Source organism: Pezoporus occidentalis, unplaced genomic scaffold (assembly GCF_034315485.1).
Source record: "Pezoporus occidentalis ecotype Australia unplaced genomic scaffold, CSIRO_AGI_Poc_V1 ctg127, whole genome shotgun sequence".
In the NCBI taxonomy this organism is placed as follows: Eukaryota; Metazoa; Chordata; class Aves; order Psittaciformes; family Psittacidae; genus Pezoporus; species Pezoporus occidentalis.
Window position 1 is genome coordinate 1806464 of NW_026913071.1, and position 23201 is coordinate 1829664.

The 23201-nt window shown below is 42.4% G+C and overlaps 1 protein-coding gene across 2 annotated transcripts in view; it reads left to right on the forward strand.

The window, feature by feature from the left end:
* HABP2 (hyaluronan binding protein 2) overlaps window positions 1–23201 on the forward strand; it is a 67075-nt gene that overhangs the window by 21560 nt on the left and 22314 nt on the right. For both annotated transcript variants that reach the window (XM_062607895.1, XM_062607896.1), the window contains exon 3: window positions 18883–19036. In XM_062607895.1, coding sequence (XP_062463879.1) covers window positions 18968–19036 — 69 coding nt within the window. In that variant the 5' untranslated portion in view covers window positions 18883–18967. The remainder of the gene's footprint in view (window positions 1–18882; window positions 19037–23201) is intronic.

The window sequence follows — 23201 nt, forward strand, 5'->3', positions numbered from 1 at the left end:
ACAGGAGGATGTATAAACTACACAGCCCTGTACTGCAGATGAAACTGATCCCTGCTGTAGTGGTGCTGAAGGTAGGAGAGCTGCAAATGAGAAGGACTTCTGCTCAATGTTTTGTACAACCATTTCACCAAGCAGTGAGTTGCCTAGCTCCTGAAGCTGTCTGCTGGGAAAGAGACAGTGGGTGGAGAACACTGGTTAGCTTTTAGAAACGTTTAACCGAGCAAGAATCAGCTTTCCTTCCTCTGTTTTTCAGGTCTTTGTGAGACTGTGTAGACATCGCTTTTTATTTTGAGGGACACAGGAAATCAAAGCCAGACCAGGTCTAAGTTAAAGTCTTTCGTCTGTTACTGTTGTCCTCCAAAGGTGTGGGAATTTCTCCATAAGATGCTGTTGTATCACTGATACAACATGATAAAACATGGTTTTATCTTCTGATAAACTGATGTTCCTTGTGTGGGGAGGTTTCTTATAAAGGAGCTGTAAAGAGGAGGAGAGATACCAGGACTCTCTATGCCTGTGCTGGCTCCTACTGGCCAGGGATTATGAAGTGTCAGTGGAACTGAGGCAGGGTTTGAGGCGTTCTTACATGGTACTGACAGCAGCAGTGATTTGCAGGTAGCTGCCACTTCTGCTGGCCAACAAGCTTGGCCAGACAAGTGTGCTGCAGCCACTAATAATACTGTGCACACACAGTTCTCAATCCTGTATTTTGTGAATCATAAAATGGGGAGATACCCATTTGTATACATACTAAGTTACCTTCTTTCAGACCTCAATATTTCACATCTCTAGTGTTGAGTGTGAAGTGCATGTGGCTGGAGAGAGGATTTACTTCCCTGCTTCGTGAATAAAATCCCAAAGGACCAAAGGCTAAGAGATGCCGAGCACCTATTTCAAGGGGTCTTCCTGGCACAGGCCAGACCAACGTGCAGGTCATGCCACTCAAATGTCAAGTATGTGCCCAGTGGTGGGAAGAGCAGAGCGACCTTGTGTCCACAGCCCAGTCCTGTGGCTGTGAGTTGAAGTGCAGATGTGCCATTGCTCTGGCAGTTCTTCTGCATCCCCCATCACACAGATCAAGCCAGTGAGACAGAGCTGCTTTGTTTGCCCAGACTGGAGTGAAGTCTGTGTTGCCATGACCTTGCTTTTCCGTGACTCCTATTCTAGTGAGCCCTATCTTGTTGCTCACTGACATTTCCTTGAATGCAACTGTTATTTGCAGAACGAGAGGTGAATGCTCAGAAATGTTTCTGGAAGCCAGCAGCAAAGGCCAGGTTAATGGTTACTTGTGTGCTAACACGGACTCTGACCCACGCAGTGCAGCCGGAGTGGTGGAGAGCATTGCTATCATCTGCTCACACAGCGCAGGATGGCACAGCACAGAGATGACCTAGAGCAGAGCTGTCTCCTCACTTTGCCTCATCTCTCATTAGCAGCAGCCTCTACAGCAAGAGATGCTTCTTTTGGAACTTAAAAAGTGAGCATGAACGCTGTTCAAAAGCCTGCTTGTTAGAAGACTAGAAGCGAGTGGCAGCCTGAGCTGCAAAGATATAGAAGACTTAAAATACATATATATGAATCATATATACCAGCCTATAAGCCAGGGTGTATAGAAACTGACCTTTCTGTTTCATCACTGCAGAGTAAACAAACTGCATAATTTGCTCCATCCCACAAGTACTTGTCCCCTCTCTGCTGTGTGTCCCAGTGTCACTTGCCGCAGCTGTGTTTGGCAGCCTCACTCACTCCCTCTTCCCTTTTCTATCTTCACTGTTACTTCACCAAAAATGTGGCCCAGTTCATTTGGGTGTAGGGATGAATCCTGGTCGATTGGGCAGAGGCAGTGCAGAGGGTAAACAGGACTACCTTGTTTTTACTGTATGTCTGAGTTAGATACAGAGATTTAGGCAGATGGATGCTTACATAAAGAGTTCCTGCCATTGGGGGAGGAAAACAAAGCTGTGTCTGAGTAGAGAGATGAATGCAAAGGTCTGCCTCTCAAAAAAAGTGCATAAGAATGGAGGTCAGACCTGGGCTAATGCGTGTTCAAGTACTCAGCTTTGAGTTCAGACTCAACCTCATTCCATTTTCATGGTCTTTTCTCAGTATGTGTCTGCTCCAGCTTGAAGAAAGTCCTCGAGTACATATTTTTACATTTGTTAGCTAAATTGCACAAAAAGTTAATGCTCTCCGAGCTGCAGATCTGCATTTAGTTTGTCCTTGAGGTAGGCAGTCTCCATCAGAAAATGTGTGTTCCTCATTTGCTGAAGCAAACAACTGCTCTACATGAAGCTGATGTACAACATAAACTAAGAAAGCACTCTCTTGTGAGTGCAGCAAGCTGTTCAAAGTCCCAGCTAAGCAGCACTAGAAATCTGTTACTTCATGGAAATGATTTGCTTAATATTTTTAGCCCAGTTGGCAGTTTTTGTCCAACCTCTTTCACTTTTGAACACTTTTCATGTGAATTTTTTTTTAATGGTGATTATATAGAAAGAGTGTGGTAAAGGAACAGGGAAATTTAAGAGGAGCATGTCAGACTGGCAGTGCTGGAACTGAGACCTATCATAAAATACCAACTCTGCAGCCTGATATCCTTTGGCTCTCTGGTGGGTTTCTGCACTGAAAGACTAAAAGTTCCCCTGTGTACAAATAAACCTGATATCCACTGGGCTGCACGCACATACTTCATATATAATAGCAACACACAGTCCATCTAGATGCATTTAGCTAGTCCCCTTTGGTGGGTACATGTCCTGGAGACACAGACGTCAGTGGTGCCTCTGAGCATCAGCCCCATGATGCCTTTTGTGGCTTAACTCTGAAGGGCCCAGGTACCACTTAGTATAGCTGACTTCAATGTAAAACTAAGATCTAGTCATAAAACAGGAGCATGAGCTCTTTATTTGGGCTTGACTGCTTATTTCAGGCATTCACTGAGGAATTGCCATCCTTCTCAGACATCCTGAAAATTGCACAGGTTTTTTATCCACCTTTTTCTCGTTGTTCCAGGAGACATTTTTCCCTATAAGTTTCCAGATAAAGCTGAAACCATGGCCACTGACAATTACAGATTATAGAAAGGTCAGCCTGCAGGAACACTCTCACCTGCATGCTCTGAATCCTATGCAAAGAATTTCTCAAGCTTAAAGAGCAGGAAGAACAGTCAAGACTCATTCTAATGGAAATTTTGACCGTATACTAAACCACCAGGTACAAAGAGAGCTTTAGGTGATGGGACTGGGGAAAAGCATCATATCTATGTCATAAGTAGAAAAGTCATCCATGTCCCTTCCTTTGCGTGTAAATCCGGCATTGTGTCATTGCAGCAAGATAGGTGCTAGAAGAGGCTGTGCCAGGAGGCTGCAGCATCTCTGCCATGCAAGGTCTATGAGAGATGGCTAGAGGAGATGCTGGCAGTGCTAGGGCAGGGGACAGATTGGTGAAAACCATGTGAATTTGTGTGATATTTGCTGATTTCTGAATTCAAATTACCTTCACTTCTCTGCCTTCCTGCACTGCTCGTTTGGATGGAGGTTAGGTGACCTGGCATCCTTTATTCATGAAAGAAGCCCTGTAATATATGTACATTTGCCCTATGTTCATGGAGTTAATTCAGTTTTGGCAAAAAATGCAGGGAATCAGCCTTGAAGAGAGAAATCTTCTATTTCCCTTCCCCCAAAAAGATGGTGTCATTCATGCTGCAGAGTCACTGTCCCGCATGCTTGCCTCCTGCTTTGCCTTGAACAACACAGGCTCTTTCAACCTGCTGGTCCTTGTCCTTACTGGATCAGTATAACATTGCCAGCCCAGTAGTAGACTTTACAGCTTCTCTTACCTCCTTCTAGCTATAAATTTGGCTGGGAGAACCACATTTATCTCTGGGGAACCACAGAGCATCACAAGTTGGTGGCTCATGTCCTCACCTTCTTGCTGCCAAGCTGTATCTGATGGGCAGAGGACTTGCTGGCTTCAATATGAAACTAAAGGTCATTTAAAAATTGGTTAGCTATCCCTCTTATAGAGAGAACTATTTAATTGTGTTTAATTGTGAAACTTAACACCATCAGAAAATTCCTGTTTCTCCCCCTTGAGCTATTACACAGCTTCTCAGAAAGAAACCACATTTGCCACTGGGGAATAATAAGTCTTATTTATAGGGTAGCCCATGCATGAAATCCTCTGGGCAACCAACAAAATACAGTCTGGCTTTAAAAAGAAAAGTCTGAAAAAAACATCTCCGTGTAGTCCAATAAAAGCCAAGAGGGGTGAAATAGTTTCTTAATGTTTTTAGACCAAACGTGGTCAGCGGTAAATGAATGTCAAAGGGATTTTTAACAGATGTTTTCTGGAGCTCCAAACAGTTGGTAGCTGTGTGGGATGATCAGAAAAAGAAGAGAGAATACAGCCGAAGAGGTGACTATGTCTTGACCCTCAGCTCACCAGAGGACCCCTTCTGCCTCTGAGAAGCTTTCATCTAAAACTACTGAAAAAACTAATATGGAGGTGGCTGTGCAGAGCACCAAGTGACATTAATTCTGCTCTCAGATGTGGCAAATTAGGAGAAAAGACCTCCTGTTTAAAAATATTTCCTGTTGAGGCCCCAAGGTACCATCCCAAGGGAAGAACTTTTGGTTTATCCCTTCAACCCATGTGAGTTAGGGCAGTCTCCCTCCTCTGGAGAGGCTGAAGATACAAAGGGACCTGAGAGCTGCTGTGCTACCCTTGAAGATCCATTAGTCCCCTGTGTCAAGGGTGGATGTCTTTGAGTGTTAAAGAGACATAGCAGTGGGGAGAAAGCATGAAGAAGGACAATAATATCCGTGTCTTTTCTACCCCCCTGGCAGAAATGTGTTAAGTCCAGGGAGGAGACTGGGGACCAAAACCAGGGTTGGTCTCCATGCCAAGGCTGTCATCCGTACTTACATTTTTAAAGAGTGAATTCAGGATGCTATTGAAATCCAGCTGATAATTTATGCAGGTACAATGGATCTCTTAATATCTTCCTTCCAACTACATCTCCTGTATGTTGAAGCTTTTATTTTAATTATTGCATTCCAAATGACTTGCCTTTCAGTCAGCAAGACTGAAAGATCTTGAAAGACCCCAGAAGTAATTTATGAGCAATTATCTGATTTTCATTTTTAGCAGTCTGCACTGTCCCCATTTCTGTCACCTTGGAATATTCTTCACCACAGTCTGGATAATTTAACTAATAGGAAGGACACTCATTTTAAAAGGGGGCTTTCTAATGACAGGCCCTGCTGAGCCTGCTGACACTGGTGCGGGTAGTTGGAATTATTATGGTGATTCTCAGCATTTTCATTAATCTCTTCTGCATTCTCTGGGGTTTCTGAGCTGAAATTTGCCAGGCAAGGTCTTAGAAAAGTAACATTTTTTATTCTCTTTCCTTAGGGTCTTTTTTTCCTATTGTGAAAGTCTATTAAATAAGTTAAAAGTAGTTCACAAAACTACGAATGAAGATGGTGACAACAGTCTTAAGGCATATATAAGGAGTGCAATGACTGCCTGCTGGAGTGGTGAATTCCCTTTTTCTCATCCCTTCCACCTGAACATGAGGGTCCATCAGGTAAAGACAGGGTAATTTTGGGTGCTGAGCCACTCCTTGCTTAGGATTCTGGGTTTGCTGAGGATTGCTCTCCTCGCTCCATGGAGAGGTGGTGGCCACCAGAAGGTAACTGCAAAGAGGTCCCTTGGCCATATCCCCATGTGTGGCTTGTGACACGGTCTGACAACAACCATGCTTACCTCTGGGCTCCTCAGAGGCAGAGGGAAGGAGTGGAGCAGCAGTGCATGGGAAGAGAGGAATGAAACACCTGCAAAATGCCATGTTGAGGTCCCATCAGCTGCAGTTCTTCCACCCCATAGAACATGATGAAGAGCACAGTCCTTCCTTCTGCACTTGCCCAGGCACAGCTGAAGAGTCCTCCAACATGTGTGGGAGAGCAGGGGGTAACAGACTGCTGTGTTGCGTGACACAGTCGAGTGACCATCCTTTTTTCCCCTTCTCTCTCTATCCACTATATAAATTTTCCAGTTTGACTGTGCTTGATCTCACAGAAGAGCTGGTAGAAACAAAGCTCTTGCATTCCTGCAGTAAAAGGTCTCCAGAGTGGTTCCCTCATGAACAGCCCCACAGAGGTGGTGGCACCCAAATACCTCTTGTCACTCTAACACCGTATGGGGAAAGGGTGCCTATAGCTCATTTTTGTGTGGAACATTTGGGTGCTACCACAATCCAAATCATAAATGTCATTTTTGTGTTTATATTCTCTTCCCTTTCATCTCTCATACACTATGATTGCTGATAGGTTCAGCTAGCTTAGAAACAAATATCTATTGCAGCTATGCTCTTCCATAAATAGCAGTCGTGTGCTTTTAGTCAGAACAACTCTTATTCCAGCACGTAACTGGAAGCGAAGGGAAAGCAAAACCATTCAGAAAGGCACAGGATGCAGGCATTGCATGTGTCCCAGTCCTCTGCAACACAGTGTATGGAGCGGAGCACACTGATGTTTGCTGAGAGCAGCAGTCATTTGAGTCTTTAGACATTTAAACATTCAGCATGCAGAGGAAGAAAAGGCATTGCAGCTACCAGTTAACTCTCTCTGTTCCTCTTGAATGCACTTAGAGGAGGTGGCTCAGAGGATTCAAACTTCCTCACTTGCTTGTGGGGGGAAAAAAGAATCATCCCTGCTTTGGGAACCCAACTTCTCTACCCAAGAGGCAAGTCACGGGCATAGCACATCAGTGGGTAAGAGGAATGCTCACCTTGCCCCCACCCCGACACCTCAGAAGTGAAACCTGGGTCAAATCTTTTCATGTGTTGTTCATAGCTTCTTTAAAACAGTGCTTCCACGGATGCACGCCAACGTGATGAACATTTTTCATGTATTATTAATGCGCTTCTTTGTACCACGTTCCGAAAAAAAAGTTTTGATTTATTCCACACCTTAAACCCAATGTGACAAACCAGTGAGATGGCAGCGGGCTGCCTCTTTCTTTCCCTAAGATTTGAAAACCGAACTTAAAAGTCTGGAATTATACTCAGATGCATTCCACTCTTGTAATATTAACATTTTTTTTTATTACCTGAACTATTTTCCCTGTCTCCCTTGACTCCCACAGCAGGGACTCTCACATTATTTCCTGCAGTGTTCCACCCCCACTTTCAGAGACCTGGATTTGAGGAGCTGCCCTACCGTTTATCAAAGCTTTTCCCTTGGTCATCAGAGAGAGTCTTGTCTGGTTTGGGCTCTATGAAATTGTCTGCTTCTACTTTTTTTCCTTGCTTTTTCTTCCTCTTCTTTGTATCGAGTTATCTGTTCACAGCTGAGTAATCTCAGTAGAACTGCGGGGATGGAGATCTTGCCTCACGTCAAAGATACAGAACCTTTTTCAGCTGAGCCAGGGATTGGTGATACGGACGGGTATTTATAAGTGCACACACAAAGTAGGAATGAGGTGTCCTCTGTGGCAATTCCTGTACAATAATTTATTGATCTTCTATACCTCTGACCTCTCTCTCTCTGCCCTCTAACCATACAGCTCACCTCCACCAAGACTAACAACTTCCAGCCGCCTTTACTGCTCAGTGCCTCTTGAGCAGCAACCATCTTCCTGGGAAAAGCAAAACCAAAGCAAAGAAACTCCTCACCAATCAGAAAAGCGTAGTCTTTGTTTCTTTTCTTCAAGATGTAGGATTTTCTCCCAAACCAGACCTGTAGAATTTGTAATATCTGCTCTTAGATGAGCTGGCATGTTTAAAGCTCAATAGACTGTAAAGCAGGTTAAATCATTACTATATTTATCCAACAGAGATTTGGGAATCATTTGTTTGAGAAGAGAGAAAAAACTCTGTTTTAACCTTGGGATAGGTTGTGAGATAATAGACTTTAAGTTGTCAGTATTGCTGCACAGAGAAAAATCACAGATCCTTTCTCAGTGAATCCCCTGATACCAAATTTCTGGACTGATTCTATGATCAGCAGGTATTTGAAGTATATGGTACTAATACAACTGCAGAGTGGTGTGATACAACTCTAAGTAAATGTTTTGGTTGGACTTGCTTGGGAGTTAAATTCTTTGTGTTTTCAACCTTCCAATAGTGCTTTCTTCCTGACAATATAAAGCTTCTATCCTGCCTGAGCACTGCTTCATAAGCTCTTTAATAACATTTCTCTCTGCAATCCTTTTTGTAGAGCTGTTCACCTATGCAAAGACTGTCACATGTTCCTAATCTCCGTCCATTTGTGTGGTGGCCCTCTGAGTAATAGCCTCTTGGAATGGGAATGAGTCTCCCCTTCCTGAGAGCTGGGAAATCACCTAGTCCAAATCAGCATCTATGGTAAAGATGCCGACACCAGTGTTGAGGACGGCTATTATTCATTTATGTTATTATAACTCGGTAATGGAGTTCTCTTACCTGACATCAATAGAAATACCTTTTTACAGCAACATTGTAAGTACAAATGATGAGGAGGTTTTAAACCTCACTAATCAGTTCCATGATTGTTTGCTTGAACAGAAATCTAGATCAACTTTATCTGTATTTATTTTTCAGTTATTCTGGGGGGTGAAATCACATTTTTTTTCCAAACATCATTTCCTCACTTTCCTTCCAAAAAAGTGTGTGAGAGAGAAGACCCCTCTTCTGCTGTATTTCTATGTTGCAGCCCTTTCTGAACATATGCACTTTCTGTGGCTACTCTAGCTGACAACTACAATCACAAAAACATTGATGTCTGCTTAAGATCCAAAGCTATGCGCAGAAAGCAGATTTTGAATGTTAAAGTGAATGCAAGGAAATAAAATCTCATTCAAAGTGTCAACAATTGGCTGATCAGGCAGTGAAAAGGAAAGCAATGAGCTCTATACACCAAACCAAGACTTACCAACCCAGCTTAATCCACCCTTACCAGAGGGCTGTAGGAGAATGTTTTGTTAATGGCTGCAGAACACAAAAGCTGTAAGGTATTAATGCAGATTTTGTAAACAGGAAAAGTGGGTAAATTTATAGAATAAATTGCATATAATTTTTCCCCTCTTCTTTTGCCTGCCAGCATAACTATGCCCATAGTGTGCTAAAAAAAAAAACGTTTTCACAGATTTGTGATGTTAACAGTCGAATCTGTATTTATGAGTTTCCATGATGTTTCTGTAATAATAAGATTATTAACATCTTTTTTTTTACTTAGTATGAGGCGCTAAGGCAAGCAATGCATGAAACTCACCCACCTGTAACAGTAGCTGGTTCAGTAGCAGGGAATGCTGTAAAGACTGTGGTGAACATTAAGGAATACGCATTCATCTTTAGCAGGTACTCTGTTCTGTGCAGTCCAGCATGGGAAATGGGGAAGGAATTTGTAAACTTCTCATTGGCAAAAAAATCTTTCCCAGAACGGCATTATTCATACCTTTTTATACCGTTTCTTTCTAGTCCTGCACCCTAAGGTGCCATTGGAAAAGCATGAGTAGCACAAGTCTTAAGGCAGACCCAGAGAGGGGTTGCTGGTAATACTGGTCCTCTATTTTGAGTGTTGTCCTGAGTGTGGTTCTACCAACAGTTGTGTCCATGTAATATCTTATCTAGCTCCTGTTGTCACAATTAGCTCATGAGAATATCACATGCTGATGATATTTTCTTTCAAAAGCCTCGTACCATCTTCAGACATACCTTGTGCGTGTTGAATTCTGCTCCATCTTTAGTATATTTTCTTTCAAGAGAGACCAGGACGGATAGGGAGAGAGCCCTTGACATGACTGGCAGAACCTGGATCTTGTAGCCTTTTGAGAATCCCCAAATTTGGTGGCACCCATATCCTTTTTTGAGGATTTGGTTGCTTCACCATTGATGTATGGTCAAAGAGGCTGACTTCAGCACTCAAATAAATGACACCTTAGCGCTGTGAGGAGCAGTTGCACACTGATGGCGTGGTACTGAACGCATCGTTTTGACTAGGACAGAATTCGATCTTATGTCAGTTGTTAAACTTTATTTAGTCAGATTGAAGTCTCCATGCTCAACTAAGAGCTTGCAACAGCATGTGAAAGTGACAGCTAGGGAAAATGCCATCATTAGGAGTATTTGCATAATGCCTGTAGCTCTTCATCAGCAAGCAGATGTGCTGAAGTGATGCATACAGTACTTTCATATTGATATGAAGTGTATATGAGTGGTCTTTGTAAGTTTGCTGTGTATTTAGGGGAAGTTCAGACTTGAGCATCTGACCTGAATTTGGAATTGAGTGGTCCTTTCAGTGAAGTAAAAGCTCATATTTCATTACAAGAATTCATTTATTAGGTGAACCAAAAACCCCATAAGCAGCCAGTTTTAGGATTTCAAAGTGCTTTCATACAGGTTCTAGGAAACAACTTGCAAAACATGCAGGAATTTATATGGAGATGTTTAATAAATCAAAGAGACACTTACAACAATGAACATCACTCAGTTTAGGTGATTAGTTCTTTACAGTCATTAGGATTGGAGACCAGAGTGTGTGGACTAGTCTCTTTTTATAGATGATTGATGGGATGAGAGAGATCAGAAACAATATTGTAGACAACAGATGAACAGAGAATATTAAAAAAGCAATGGGGGGAGGATTGAAGCCCTGCTGAAAGATTAAAGAATAGAAAGAAGTACAAATGAGCAAATCAATTATTGTGTGAAGATTTCTAGGATGTTGTTTAATTCATATTGGCCTGTTCTATATTTAGTTTCCTCACAGTTTCTTTTTTTATTGATGTTTCTTATAGTTCCCTCTCTGGAATCTGATTCTAAGATGCATCATTGAATGATCCTTTGAGGGGAAATGTTACAAAATGAGACCCAATCTAGCAAACATTTTCTGACATGAGCCGTCTTGCCTTAACTAAGCAAAATTCAATGATGCTGTTTCTGTGTATGAAAATTACTCGAGGCAAAATGTTTGTGAATGAGGCCATAAAGTGGGCACCTCTGCTTGTGGAGGGAAGGGTAAAAGAGGAAAGGGAAGGGGTAACTTCACACATGCTTCTTCCTTACCTGGGAATTTATTTCGGCACCAAGTGTATGGGGCGGGCTGCTGGAGGGACAGTCCCAAAGCCATGCAGAGTGAAGGGGGCTTATGTGCAATGTCTACCTCTCAGACCCCTTGTTGGATGTGACACCAGGAGTTGGGCAGCTCTCCCATGGGAACCTTAGCTTCAGGAGCAGCTTGAGGGGCCAGGATATCTGGGTTTTCCACCTTCTCCCGCTGCTAGGATCCTCCTTGCTCAGAACATCCTGTGCATGGCTCTTCCATCATGGGGGTCACTTGCTTGGACTTTTTGTGTCCCACTTGATTAAGCGCACAGGTGAGCGCTGGTACTGGCTAGAACAATATATGACAGGCTTCCTCTGGGAGCTGGAGAAGTGAAATGAAGCTGTTGTTTCCACTTAGTCATTCCTCAAGCTATCCCAGCAAGCCAGGCAGTTTCAGGTCGCTGTGTGAGAAGCAGAAAGAGGGGCCCAGAGGAGAGGAATTGAGGTGCTGTACTAGAGCTGTGTGCTGCATAGTGAGGGTTGTGCACAGAGGGTGTCAGGGTAGCCAAAGAGGATGTCTGGGAATGGGTGTCAGAATGGAGAAACCTTTGTGCATATTGGAGGCACCATGATAAGGGGAAAAGAGGAAATAAATACATGTTGTTAAAGTGGTGTACTCTAAGCACAAGCTACAGACTCTAAAATAATGTAAACATATTGCTTTGCTGGCTTCAGGATGCCATTACAGAGCCGAGCTCAGGCTGTTCATGAATCGGTTCCACTTTGGAGCACGTTTGAATCAAGTTTTGCAATAAATCATTCAGTTTTGCAATACCTGCCTTAAGGATGATTATAACATCGCTATAATTGCTTTGAATGTAAACACTGAACTATGCTGACACTACACACACGCACACACACACACACACAACCCCTCAACGCTCAAAATTTGCAGTGAAACACTAGGTGCCCGTCTGTAAGCACGCTGAAAGAAAAGTGCTGCTTTCCACACAAAATGTCAACTTCTCAGGAAGGTCTTAACAGCCAAAAGGATTCATTGATATTCCTTTTTCTGAAGCATTTCATAGAAGCATGGTGATTCCTACCTCTTTGCATTTTGTTATGCATCACAGGAAGATTGCCAACCGGGAACGTCCATGTTACAACCAAGGGTTAGGGAATTTGACTGCGGCTGCTGTGAAACGCTGTGAAACACTGTGATGGTACCAAAGCTCATACCAAAGCTTCCCAACCTCAAAAATATTCAGGTTTTGGATAAGGACTCTGAAGCAGCAAAACCATGCTGGCTTTCCAGTGAGTTGATGCAGTTGTTGGCTGTTAATGAGGAAAGCCTCCCTGGACAGCAACTGCGTTTCCCTTTGTGAACCCCAGACGCTGATTTTTCGCAGTGCCAGGTCTCTCCATTCTCTGTCTGGTTCTCTGAAGGCTGTGCTGGTGGTGTGGGTTCAGAGACACTCTGGGTTTGTGAGCATCTCGCTCCCATCACTTTGCCTGTTTCTAGCTCTGGGTACCCACTGTTGGTGGAACTATAAAGCCTGCAAGATGACTGGTTTGACTGCAATGAGATGAGCAGAGAGTGGAAAATGGACCAGAGATTTGAGAGCAGCTTAGTCCAAAAGGAGCTGGTTAAAGAGGACTTGAGGGAACCAGGCAAATAGTGCTGAATGCAATGAACTAAATGGAAGGAACAGGGGCTGGGATCTTCACAGGAAAGTAAGGGGGAATTCAGGGGGAGCAGGACACAATCCATTAGGATCTGCTCATCATTCCAGTGACTAATTTACAAGCTATTAGTCCCACAGTTATCGATGTGGAGCTCACATTTAGCATTGCTGCTCAAGAGACAACTTTCCTATCCCAGGCAATCTTATAAAAACCATAATCAATTTTATTTGTGGTTGCCACTGCTACATGAAGAAAAGTGCAAAGAGTGCTGTGCTGCTTCTGTTACAAATCTCAGAGACTTAAATTACACACTTGTTTGATTTCAACTATGTAAAAAATAAGCTTGAATACTGGGTTGGTGTCCATAGAAAAAATCCTTTTCAGAAGGAAAATCCAGGGTCGAAGTATAGATTGAGATGATGGAGCAAAAAGAGGAATTCTAACCTGAGAAAGCTGTGCTTGAAATGAAATCAATGTTTTTATGCTCAACCAGATTGGCCCTGCTCATCATGTTAGGCCAGCCAAGTTAAAAATGAAGCCAAGGTAAACATGACATAAGTAATAGATATCTTACAGGTTTCAGGACCTCCAGGTGAGGCAGTGGCTACAACTATGTGCTGCTTTGGTTGAGCATCCTTTCAGCTGGCCACTCAGATGGCTAACTCTGTGTGTAGTAATGAGCATTAGTAAATAAACAAAAATTGGAAATCTTTTGCATATTCTTTTTCATAGCCTACACAAGGAAAAGTAAAGATCTAAAGAGAGTAAAGTAGTTGTATAGTTCCTATTCAAGTAAGAGTTGTTGGCTCTATCAGAGCTGCAGAGCTGTACTTAGATTTGTGAATCGATACACTTGAAGTTTTCTCTGTTATTTGAGTCATTTAGACAATTCATTTATTATTCATTTACTAAATTCTTCTGCCAAAAAAATCACCAGGTATCTGGTATATGTATTACTGTAAGATCTCCTGTTTGATTTTCCTCCTGGAAACAGATGAAATCTCACTGTCCCACTGAACAATGTGTGATTCTGCTTCAAAATAAAAACACTACAGTGAATAGGGAAAAAATTCATCAAAATTTACATTAATTTTTTTTTTTAATGGCATGTTTTGGAAGCAAGGGGGTTTTTAAAAACCACATTTCCTAGTTTGTGCTTACCTCAGAATAGCAGGGGGGTCAGACTTCATTATGGTTTTGCTTCTTCAACGGGGGAAAAAAAAAGTAGTTACTCTAATGCTCATTACATTCAGCTTGTTTGGGGATTGTGAAGATAAATTAGTAAGGGTGGGTGGTGTCCTCTACACTGCAGTGTGAGAGGAATAAAGAGACATGGATGCTGGCTGAAGTGGCACCAGGCTGTGTTGGCTTTCCAGTTGCTGTTTGATGCCTGGCCCACCAGTTCAGGGCAGGTCCATGCACCTCTGTGCAAGCTGCTGCCTGCTGAGGCTGGCCACCCCACTGTGCTGCTGCTCCTCACCCTCTAGTGAAGAAAAGCCTCATTGGTGCAGTGCTAGGCCTTAGCATTAGGATCTTTCAGGTCCAGCAGCACCGCTTGGTCTTTGCTTTTACAGCATCTCCTTTCCTTCCTGCTCTCTTATTGCTGCCATGGGGTTAAAAGCCAAATGCTGCATCTTCCCTAAAGCATAACTTTTCCCACAAAGCAGCAGGATGGTACCGTCTGCTACTGCCAGCTCTCCTCTGAGAGCTACTCCCTGCTCCCACCTCTAGCTAACTCCCCCATCAGAGAGTACCTTATGGGGTTACAGCTTGTACGTTTTTCCTCAGAATAATATTCCCTGCTCTGCACTTTGTCTAGAGAAGGACAAACAGAGCCTGTGGAAGATGCATTTGGTAACTGGAACAGAGAGACTATATTAGCTCTACCTTTTGCAATGTAAAAACATATCTGTTTTAGGATGATTGGACAGAATTTGGCCCTTGGGATTTATAGCCTAGGCAGGTTAAGTGAGAGCCGTGCACATTAAATGCAGACTTTGAGGTAGGCCGTTGCATCTTTCCCAAAATGATGTTACCCTACGGTCAGATTTTGTTTGTTTTTAATACTCTGTAAATTTAATACAGGGGCTTTGATGCATGTTTTTCAGCTTGAAAGCAAAACTGTCTTCCTTTGTCCAGCACTTTACAATTTTAATGCTTTTAGCAGGCAGCTCCAAGACACAAAACCAGGCTCAGGAAGCTGCACAGCTAACAAGAATATCTGGAGCTGTTATAGGAAAGATTTAAAAGAACACCCAAGAGGCCAGGAGGGGACAGAAGCCTTTTGGCCAGGGCATACATCAGTCTTTGACTGAGGACAGGAACAAAGCTGCACCATGGTAGGTTGTTCTTCAAGGGCTCAGTGGTGTTTATGCACCTTCTGAGGAAAAGTCTGGTATCAAATCAGCGTCAGAGAGAGGTTGCTGGCCCTGGTGTGTACTGCTGGAGCGGGATTGCCTCCCTCCCTAACTAGCTGAGCCTCTTCTTGCACCAGCTTTGAGCTTGCATAAAGCCTTTGAAGAGTTATTTCTGGGTTATAGCGGTGGGGACGAGGGAAAAGCCCTTTTGCACGTCCAACAGAACTTTCTGCTGCTGCACTTACTCTGGTTTTTGTTTGTTTGTTTGCTTGCTTGTCTAAATTTTTACTGTGCTTTTGATCTGAGCCCAAGAATTGCAACCATCACTGGGAATGTGCTGCTAGAGAGAATTATGAAACAAAATGCAACCGCAACCCTTTAAATGTTGTTTTAAGTGGTGTCTAGACCTCATGCTGGCTTTCTGCACCAAGATGAATTTCACAGAGAGAATAACCCTCCCCCCTGCCCCCCCTTCCCCCAATTTATATTAAAAGTCAATTCCCTATACTCTCACTCAACTCCGGTCCTTCTGTATAAAGAGGAATAATAGGGCTTCTGCTTTCTTATTTTCATTTGCCATTTGTAAAAGGCTCGTGTTTAATGGAAGAGGAGGGAACACTAAAAAGGAAGCGTGAACCTGTATAGGGCTTTTGAGTTATTAGGTTCATTAAAGAAAGCCACAAAATGGTAGCAGTGGAAAAGGCCAAAGTCAAAGCATCAATCTTTGCATATTCTATGGCATTGCCGTTGAGTCTGAGGAAAGATGCCCTGACCCTTGAAGAGCCTGGCTCATGCTCTTGTGGGCACACTGCTGTTGGTTGATGCCAGCAAGTATTTCTAGAACCACTGCTTGTGTTGAATTTGCATAATAGATAGTTTTGGGTTTATTTTACCTAAGGAATTTTCTCTCTTCACTCACAGCTGTGGTGTTAATAACTAGATCTGCCATTAGCTTATCTGACACCGTAATAATCCACACACACCACACCCACGTAGGTAAGACTGAGCACAGAATATTCATTAGTGTTGGAGGATGGAGAAGAGTTATCAGCCAGGATGGGCTTGAAATGCTTTCTGGTGTTGTGCACAGGGGCATAAAAATGTTCAAGGGAAATATTTTTTCCTGTGGAAATTCCCCTTTAGGTGAAAAGAAAGAACAAAGTAATGATTCCACTGTTTATTTTGGCAACCAAAACTACTCGAGCATTACAGAGAGCAATACTTAGTAGTAATCCCAAATAAATCATTGAGATTATGGTCATTTAGGTTATTCTCTTCTTTCTTTTATAGTAGACATCACAGTTAAAACAGAGCACCTCTTGTGCCTGGAGCTGCTCGTTAATACAGGAAAAAATACCGAGAAGAGCTTATTATCTAAACAGGCAACACATAGTGAGAGATGGGATGTTACTACCCACACTCTTCAGGTGGGAATGAAGGAATATTGAGAGTAAATGATTTGTTCAAGGTAGCATAGATGGCTATGCAGAACCCACCACATCCACCACAGTTCTGATCCATTTGTTTTCATCTATTCATTCTCAATTTAAAAAGATTTGATGGTTCTTATCTATTTTTTCCTATGTATTTATTGCTTGAAGGCACTTGTACTGTCACAAAGAAGTGCTTTGTATCTGATGAGCAAGCCATCATCACTAGGATGGGCTTGGAGATGTAGGGATTGGGTTCATTCCCAAAAAGAGAACATCTGCACCCAAATTCTACACCACCTTTGCTAATAAGACTCGAAATGGCTCCAAAGCTTCTTTTCAGTCTCTTGAAGCTCCCTACTGGCAACACATTTCTTACACATATGGAAGAGGAAGAAGGACTTTTACTTACTTAAATTTTAGTCCATCTTCTGAAATCAGCAGAAGTTGCAAGCAGGTTTGCCTTTCCACAGGGTCTGACATGAGGACCTCTTTGCCACACACAGGAGCAGAATGAAATGGATCCACAGAACATTCTCACTGGTCAAAATTCTTCTGGGTAAAAAGAGAGAACAGCAACCTTATTGCTTGCGTCTAATTATGTAGATTGATGTGACACAAAAAGGTACAAGCTTTGTGCTGCCCCTCTGCATATGGTGAGATTTCACTTAGCAGCTTGAGAAGGTAAATTAAGCGTTAAACAGCACCCAGGATAAGAGGGCAAGATGACTATGTGCCCTGTAACACTTTTTACATATGAGCTGTGCACAAGGGCATGTCTAAATAAAATGCATAGGAAATAGCATCGCGCAAATATGATCTACATTTTTTTTCCTGATCAAAGAGGCTGAGGGAAAAAAATAATTAAAAAGTAAAAGCCTTATGCAATGAGATTTAAAAGAAAACTTTGGAGGCTGACAAGACGCATCTGGCACAACTTCAAAGTCCTTCAAAGTACATATAATCAATGTTTGTCAATAGCAGTTTTGCATCCTTTAATTTATCTTTCATGGATATAAAGCATGATGTTATTAGGATCCAGTCCATACCTTAATTCCGTTTGAGATTTGATGAATCAGGGCTCCATTAAAATTCAGTGCAAATCAGCTTACTCAAGGACACGTTACATAAAGTCGTGTGTTATCTAACTCCTTTTATCTTGCTGTCTTTCTAACTCCTTAAAGAATCTGGAATCTCTTATACTTGTATGTGTGGCCACCAACATACTAAGCCTCAAACACATTTTGCTTGTAGGCACCTGCTTCAATTATGCACGTGTGGCATAATTTGTATACTTAAATTCTTTGTGTATTTTGTGATGTATGAAATCCCTTAGGATGCTCAGGCTCCAAAGTGAGAAATTATCAGAAGTGAGGTTCCCTGGCATCCAAATTTCAGCGTTTATTACAGAGTCTGTGATCAAGTGCTCACATCTTATCCTTTTCACAAGAATATCGCAGCCTGGATAGGAAATGAGGAAGCCCTTCTGATTTCACTCTTTTCTTCCTCATATTTCACCCTGTGGACACGCCACCCATCCATTTTATTTCCTGTATGCTATTTAGGTCCTTCTTAGCAAACAACCATATTCATTTTTCTCCTGGTTGTGTTTAATGTGTTTAGCACTATCCTATTTAACCGTTTTATAACCGCAGAGAAAGCATATTGCTAGGGAGTTCCATGTGAATTTGGGCTGTGATGTGAGGACACTGTATTTCTATCACCCTCCTCCTTCTTCTACTCGGGCTCTAAACTATCTGGGAGAAAGAATGTCTTTTCACTTGCTTTCATAACATGAAGCACAAACAGGATCTGATCAGTGAAAGTTTGTCAGCATTTCCGCAATAGAGGGCTGTTTATACTTGCAATAATATTGTGATCTCCTCAATTGCTGCTGTTATTAGAAATGCTTCAGCTTCTGGAGGCTGGGAGTTACTCAAGAATTTCAGCTTTTACTGAAAAGAGATTCCAGGTTCTCACATGTGTGAATAAATGCTTGAGAGCATGAACCTCAGTGTCTGAAATATAGAAAATAATAAAACCCACACTTTTTAAAACCTTATATTTTTATAAGTAGATCTTAATTATTTTTTTTCAGTTAGTCTAATTCATGTTTTTTTTCAACAGACAGTTATAGTCAAAATGATTCTATTACAAGGAAAATACTTTGGTTTATTGTCAATTTATGCTATTATCATAGAATCATAGAATAGTTAGGGTTGGAAAAGACCTTAAGATCATCTAATTCCAACCCCCTTGATTTGAAGCACTTACCAGCAGTTAATGCAGTGATTATCTGGTCAGGCTGCACTTATTTGATCAGGGTAATCTGTTGAACATTAAACAATATTTGAAGCACGGTTAATTATTTGCACTGAATTAGCTCACCCTTGAATGGTTGTGGCTTGTCTGAAAGAGACGTAGGCAAGAAGAAAAGGGGAGTTTCAAGAAAGAAACAAGCAATAAGGATGGTTAGCAGTGCTCTGACCCTTCATGTTCTTCCACTGGTCATTCTCCTAGGGAACACGCATTTCTGCGTGAGTATGTTTCTGAATTACTTTTCTTGCTATGTGCCAGCTCTGTTTCTTGCTGACCCCTTCCTGGGCAGCTGGAGCATTTATCTGTGTACTGGTATTGCAGGATACTGAGGTGCCCAAGTAAAGGCTGCACAAGAGAGAAGCTCCATGGGGTTTAGGAGCAGATATCTACATTGACAAGGAATATCCTGTCTGGGTGTGTTCGGTGGACACCCTGCACCCAGGGGTGTGCAGCGGGGAATGCTGTCGCTTCCCCAGTCTTGGGCAGTGAGAGATGCTCCAAACCACTGGGCTGCTCATCTTCAAGCTGAAGGGACTTGAGATCAGATTAAACAGGTCAGGGTATGTGTTGACTTGGAAGTTTTGCAAGCTATTTTGTCCAAGGTAAAATTTACCACAGCCGTAACTTTTGGATGGCTGAATTATCATTGCTACTGACATGGAAGAAAGGTTAACAGCAAAATACTCAACGCAGCTAGAGATGGCCTTTATATACTTTCTCAAATCTATTCATCTCTTCTTTAAAGAAGACTGAAAGAATGACTTGCAACCAAAACAAAGCTAAAACTCAGTTTTCAAAACATTTCTTTTGTTCCTCCAAGCACTGCAATCAAGTAGGTTTCCCACAAAGGAATTTGAGGTTCTTTCAAACCCCTGCTTTCTTAATGATAGTCTATATGCATGCAGGTTTGTATTTGCTGAAATGCAGTGCAAAATTTCAGATACTGGTATTTTTAAGTTGAATTCTTTGGGAAAAATGTGTAGTGAGGGGGTTTAAAGTGTTATAAATCTTTTTTTAAGAACTCCGTGAATTTTTGATCAGGGATTTTTCAACACACAATAGGGTATTTATTAATCATTTTATTAATTAATCAGGTCTATCTATCTGATGACAGCAGTGGATATGGCACACTTAATCCACCAGTACATATGGCCACTTACTGAGGGGATCAGTTCTAGGTAGCTCAGCGCCAGTTTTACAGACATTGTGGGAACCCAATCTAATATAAATAAGCTCATAATGAGCTGGTTGTGTTAATTCACACTCAGTGAGGAAGATGCAGGTGCAGTTTTAGACAACACAAAGCCTTGCACAGATTGTTCCTAACTATACCTAAGAGTTAGATTGATTCATTAGCTTTGACGATCCTAATCTGACTTTGCTCTAAATATTGCTGTGGAAAATGTAGAGCATATCCCCCCTCCACCTCACCCCTGAAAATTCATTAACATTGCTAAAATGCAAAAGCAATTCTGCTGTCACTGAAAAGCAGCGTGGCAGAATATTCAGCAGGCTAGTTTTTAATAAAACATGGTTTTTCTTCATAATTCATATAACAAGGTTTTCTGGCTTAGCACTTGGAGTGGATCCCAGGAATAAAAAAAAAGAGGGGAATGAGTAGCCATGACGTGACCATTGCATAACAAACATGTTATGAGAGGATGTTTTTGCGTTAATGATTTGTTCCAAAGAAAAAGTTTACTCTGAAATAGTTTGAATGAAAAAAGAACAGATTTGCACTTTGCTGAAACCATGGAAAACACCCTTAAATTCTTTTTTCCATCCTTTCCCAGAGCTATGCATCTTCATCATTGTCATTTTTATCTGAATCTGGTTTGGGGAGTTCTTATAAGTAACACTCTGATTAATAACTGTTATTGGTGAAATATAGCACAAGTCGAACACAGATTTAGGTGATAGCTCCTATCAAGTCAGACAAAATAGAACAGGAAAGCACTTGAACATTCATGGATCTGGCAGGTCTGGAGCAGGACCCTAAGGCAAATATTTCTGTTTGATTCTTTCGTATTACCTGAAGAGAAACTGATTTCACCTGCATGAATCTGGACTATGTCCATAAAAGACATAAAGCTGCATGATGGGTGCTAATGAGAACAGGTTTTGGTCCTATATTTTATCATATATGATGCAACTGTGCCAAAGATCGACTTCAGACGTGACAGGTCTTCTCAGGTTGGGTTAGGTTATTTCCTGCTTTTAATTACAATTCTGCTCAGTAAGATAATATGGTAGAAGTCTGCCTGCCATAAGGTATTGTATTGTTAAGTGTTCCTTATTTAGCCAAGAAGAAATCCAAAGAGCTCTGCTGCAGCAGATTGTGCAATTCAGCTTTGTATCTTCCCTTAACCAAACTTGCATTGAAGCAGCTTTTCTGAAATACACACACATTTAAATGGCTTAAATGTTGTGAAGTTTTGGGCTAGAGAACTCCGCAATTGGACAAGGCTGGGCTAAATCGCACAACACGGTGGTGATGGAACTGTTCATATGCCCAGCTGCAGCTGACATTTAAATATGCTCTAAAGTGCTTCAGTTCATTCTTGGAGGAGGCAAAAAAATCAGTTCAGGCTTTTACCTTGTATCAGAGTTCCCTGCAAACTCAACACCCCTAGCAGCAGAGAGAAAGACACGGAGGGGGCACAGTAGCTAAGTGGCTCTTCAATTAATATTTTGGAACTTGAGAAAGCTGATGTCCACTAAGTTGTGATGAAAAGCATTTTGAAGTCACTAACCAAGACCAGTCCAACAACCAAGAGCACTTACTGGTGGAAAGGGAAGGGTTAATGTGTCACATTAAGGTCAAACAATCACAAAGGAAACTTACTATCAGTGCCTATCTCCTAACTGGCTCACAGCAGATAGAAAACTTAGCAGTACAGGTCTCTCCCTGCCTCAGCTGCTTGGAGACCAACATTTTAGGGTGCCCCAAAATCTACTCAATCTGACATCTTTTTCCACCTGCTGATGGCTCTTTTCCCATGGGAAACTCCTACTCCTGCTCCCTTCACCCTCTCTCCAGCACTGCACCACTCACACGAGGGCTTTATGCTGTGCTGTGTCATAGAGCAATCACTGCAAAGATTAGTGGGTGCTGTCAAGCCTGTCTCGGTCTGTGGCCCATCAGGTGTGATGCCCCTCTGCAGGGCTCGCCTAAATTTGCCTGATGCAGCAGGAAAGCAACAAAGCCTTGGGAGTGCTCCCAGCTAATTTTGCACCACGCACTCAGAGAGGGAGATGTTCCTCGCTGACCCCTGAAGGCAATCTGCTTATGCCCTGAAGCGTGCAGGTTGATATCCCCTGTAACTAAAAGGACTTAATGACTTTGCATAAGCTTCAAGTCTAGCAGTATAACCTGCATTCCCAGCACTGGCTGCAAAAGCGTTTGATAGCGCAGCTCACTTGTTAGTGTGACAAGCTGGCTCCTGCAGCCCCTGTGAAACAGATCTTGTAGCTTCCCCTTGCTGTGGCATCTGAGGCTGACCCCGTTTTCCACCTGGGAGCACAAGCACACCTCATCCACCAGTGAGCAGCTTTAGAAACAGCCAGCTGCTACCAGCCCATCTCTCACAGTGCAAAGATTAGTTTGGAAACTTTGATCTCTTGGAAAACAGGAGCAGGTAACTCCTGTGCAGGGAACCAAGCTGGTTTCAGCAGCACCTCCGAGGGCTCTTGCTTTCTTCCTGGATCCCTGTGGCTTTTGTATCGGGTGTTACCATGGGAAAGGTTCACAACTAAATAATCATCAAAATGAAGACTTTAAATGTAAACCTCTCTGGGTGCCCTGGGACCCGTCTAATGAATGTGTCACTCACTCGGACTCACATGTTGCAGTTCAGTGTGGAGGCAGGAGATGTCTTGCTAGCAGAGAGGTGAAGAGCTCAGAGATTCTGGTGGAATCCTTTCAGAGAATGGTTTCCCAGGCTAAAAATACAACATGTGTTGCATGTGTGCTCCAGATGATAATACGCCCTGCTTTCATTATACTGCAACCATGGCCTTGGCTGAGAAATACAATGCCGTTGCTGGAAAAGCCACTTTCCCTTGAAGTTCAAAGACTGTCACTACCCAAGATGGTTGCAGGCAAAAATCTGGCCGACTGTAAGAGCATCAGAACTGTCGATTCCCTCCTCCTTTGGCGAGAAGCCCAGACAAAGGTTCCCACTGAGAGCTGTCAGCAGGATCAAGGGGTTCACTGCGAAAAGGCAGTAGTTGTGTCTGCCCTCATGGCTCCTTCATGCCTTATGTCAGTTGCAGATGGAAGTTGATCAAATATCCATCCTCGTCCTCCAGTTCTTCCCCATCCCACCTCCTTCTCAGCTGCAAAACTGTGGCTGCACAGAGGAGCACATGAAAGGGGCGATA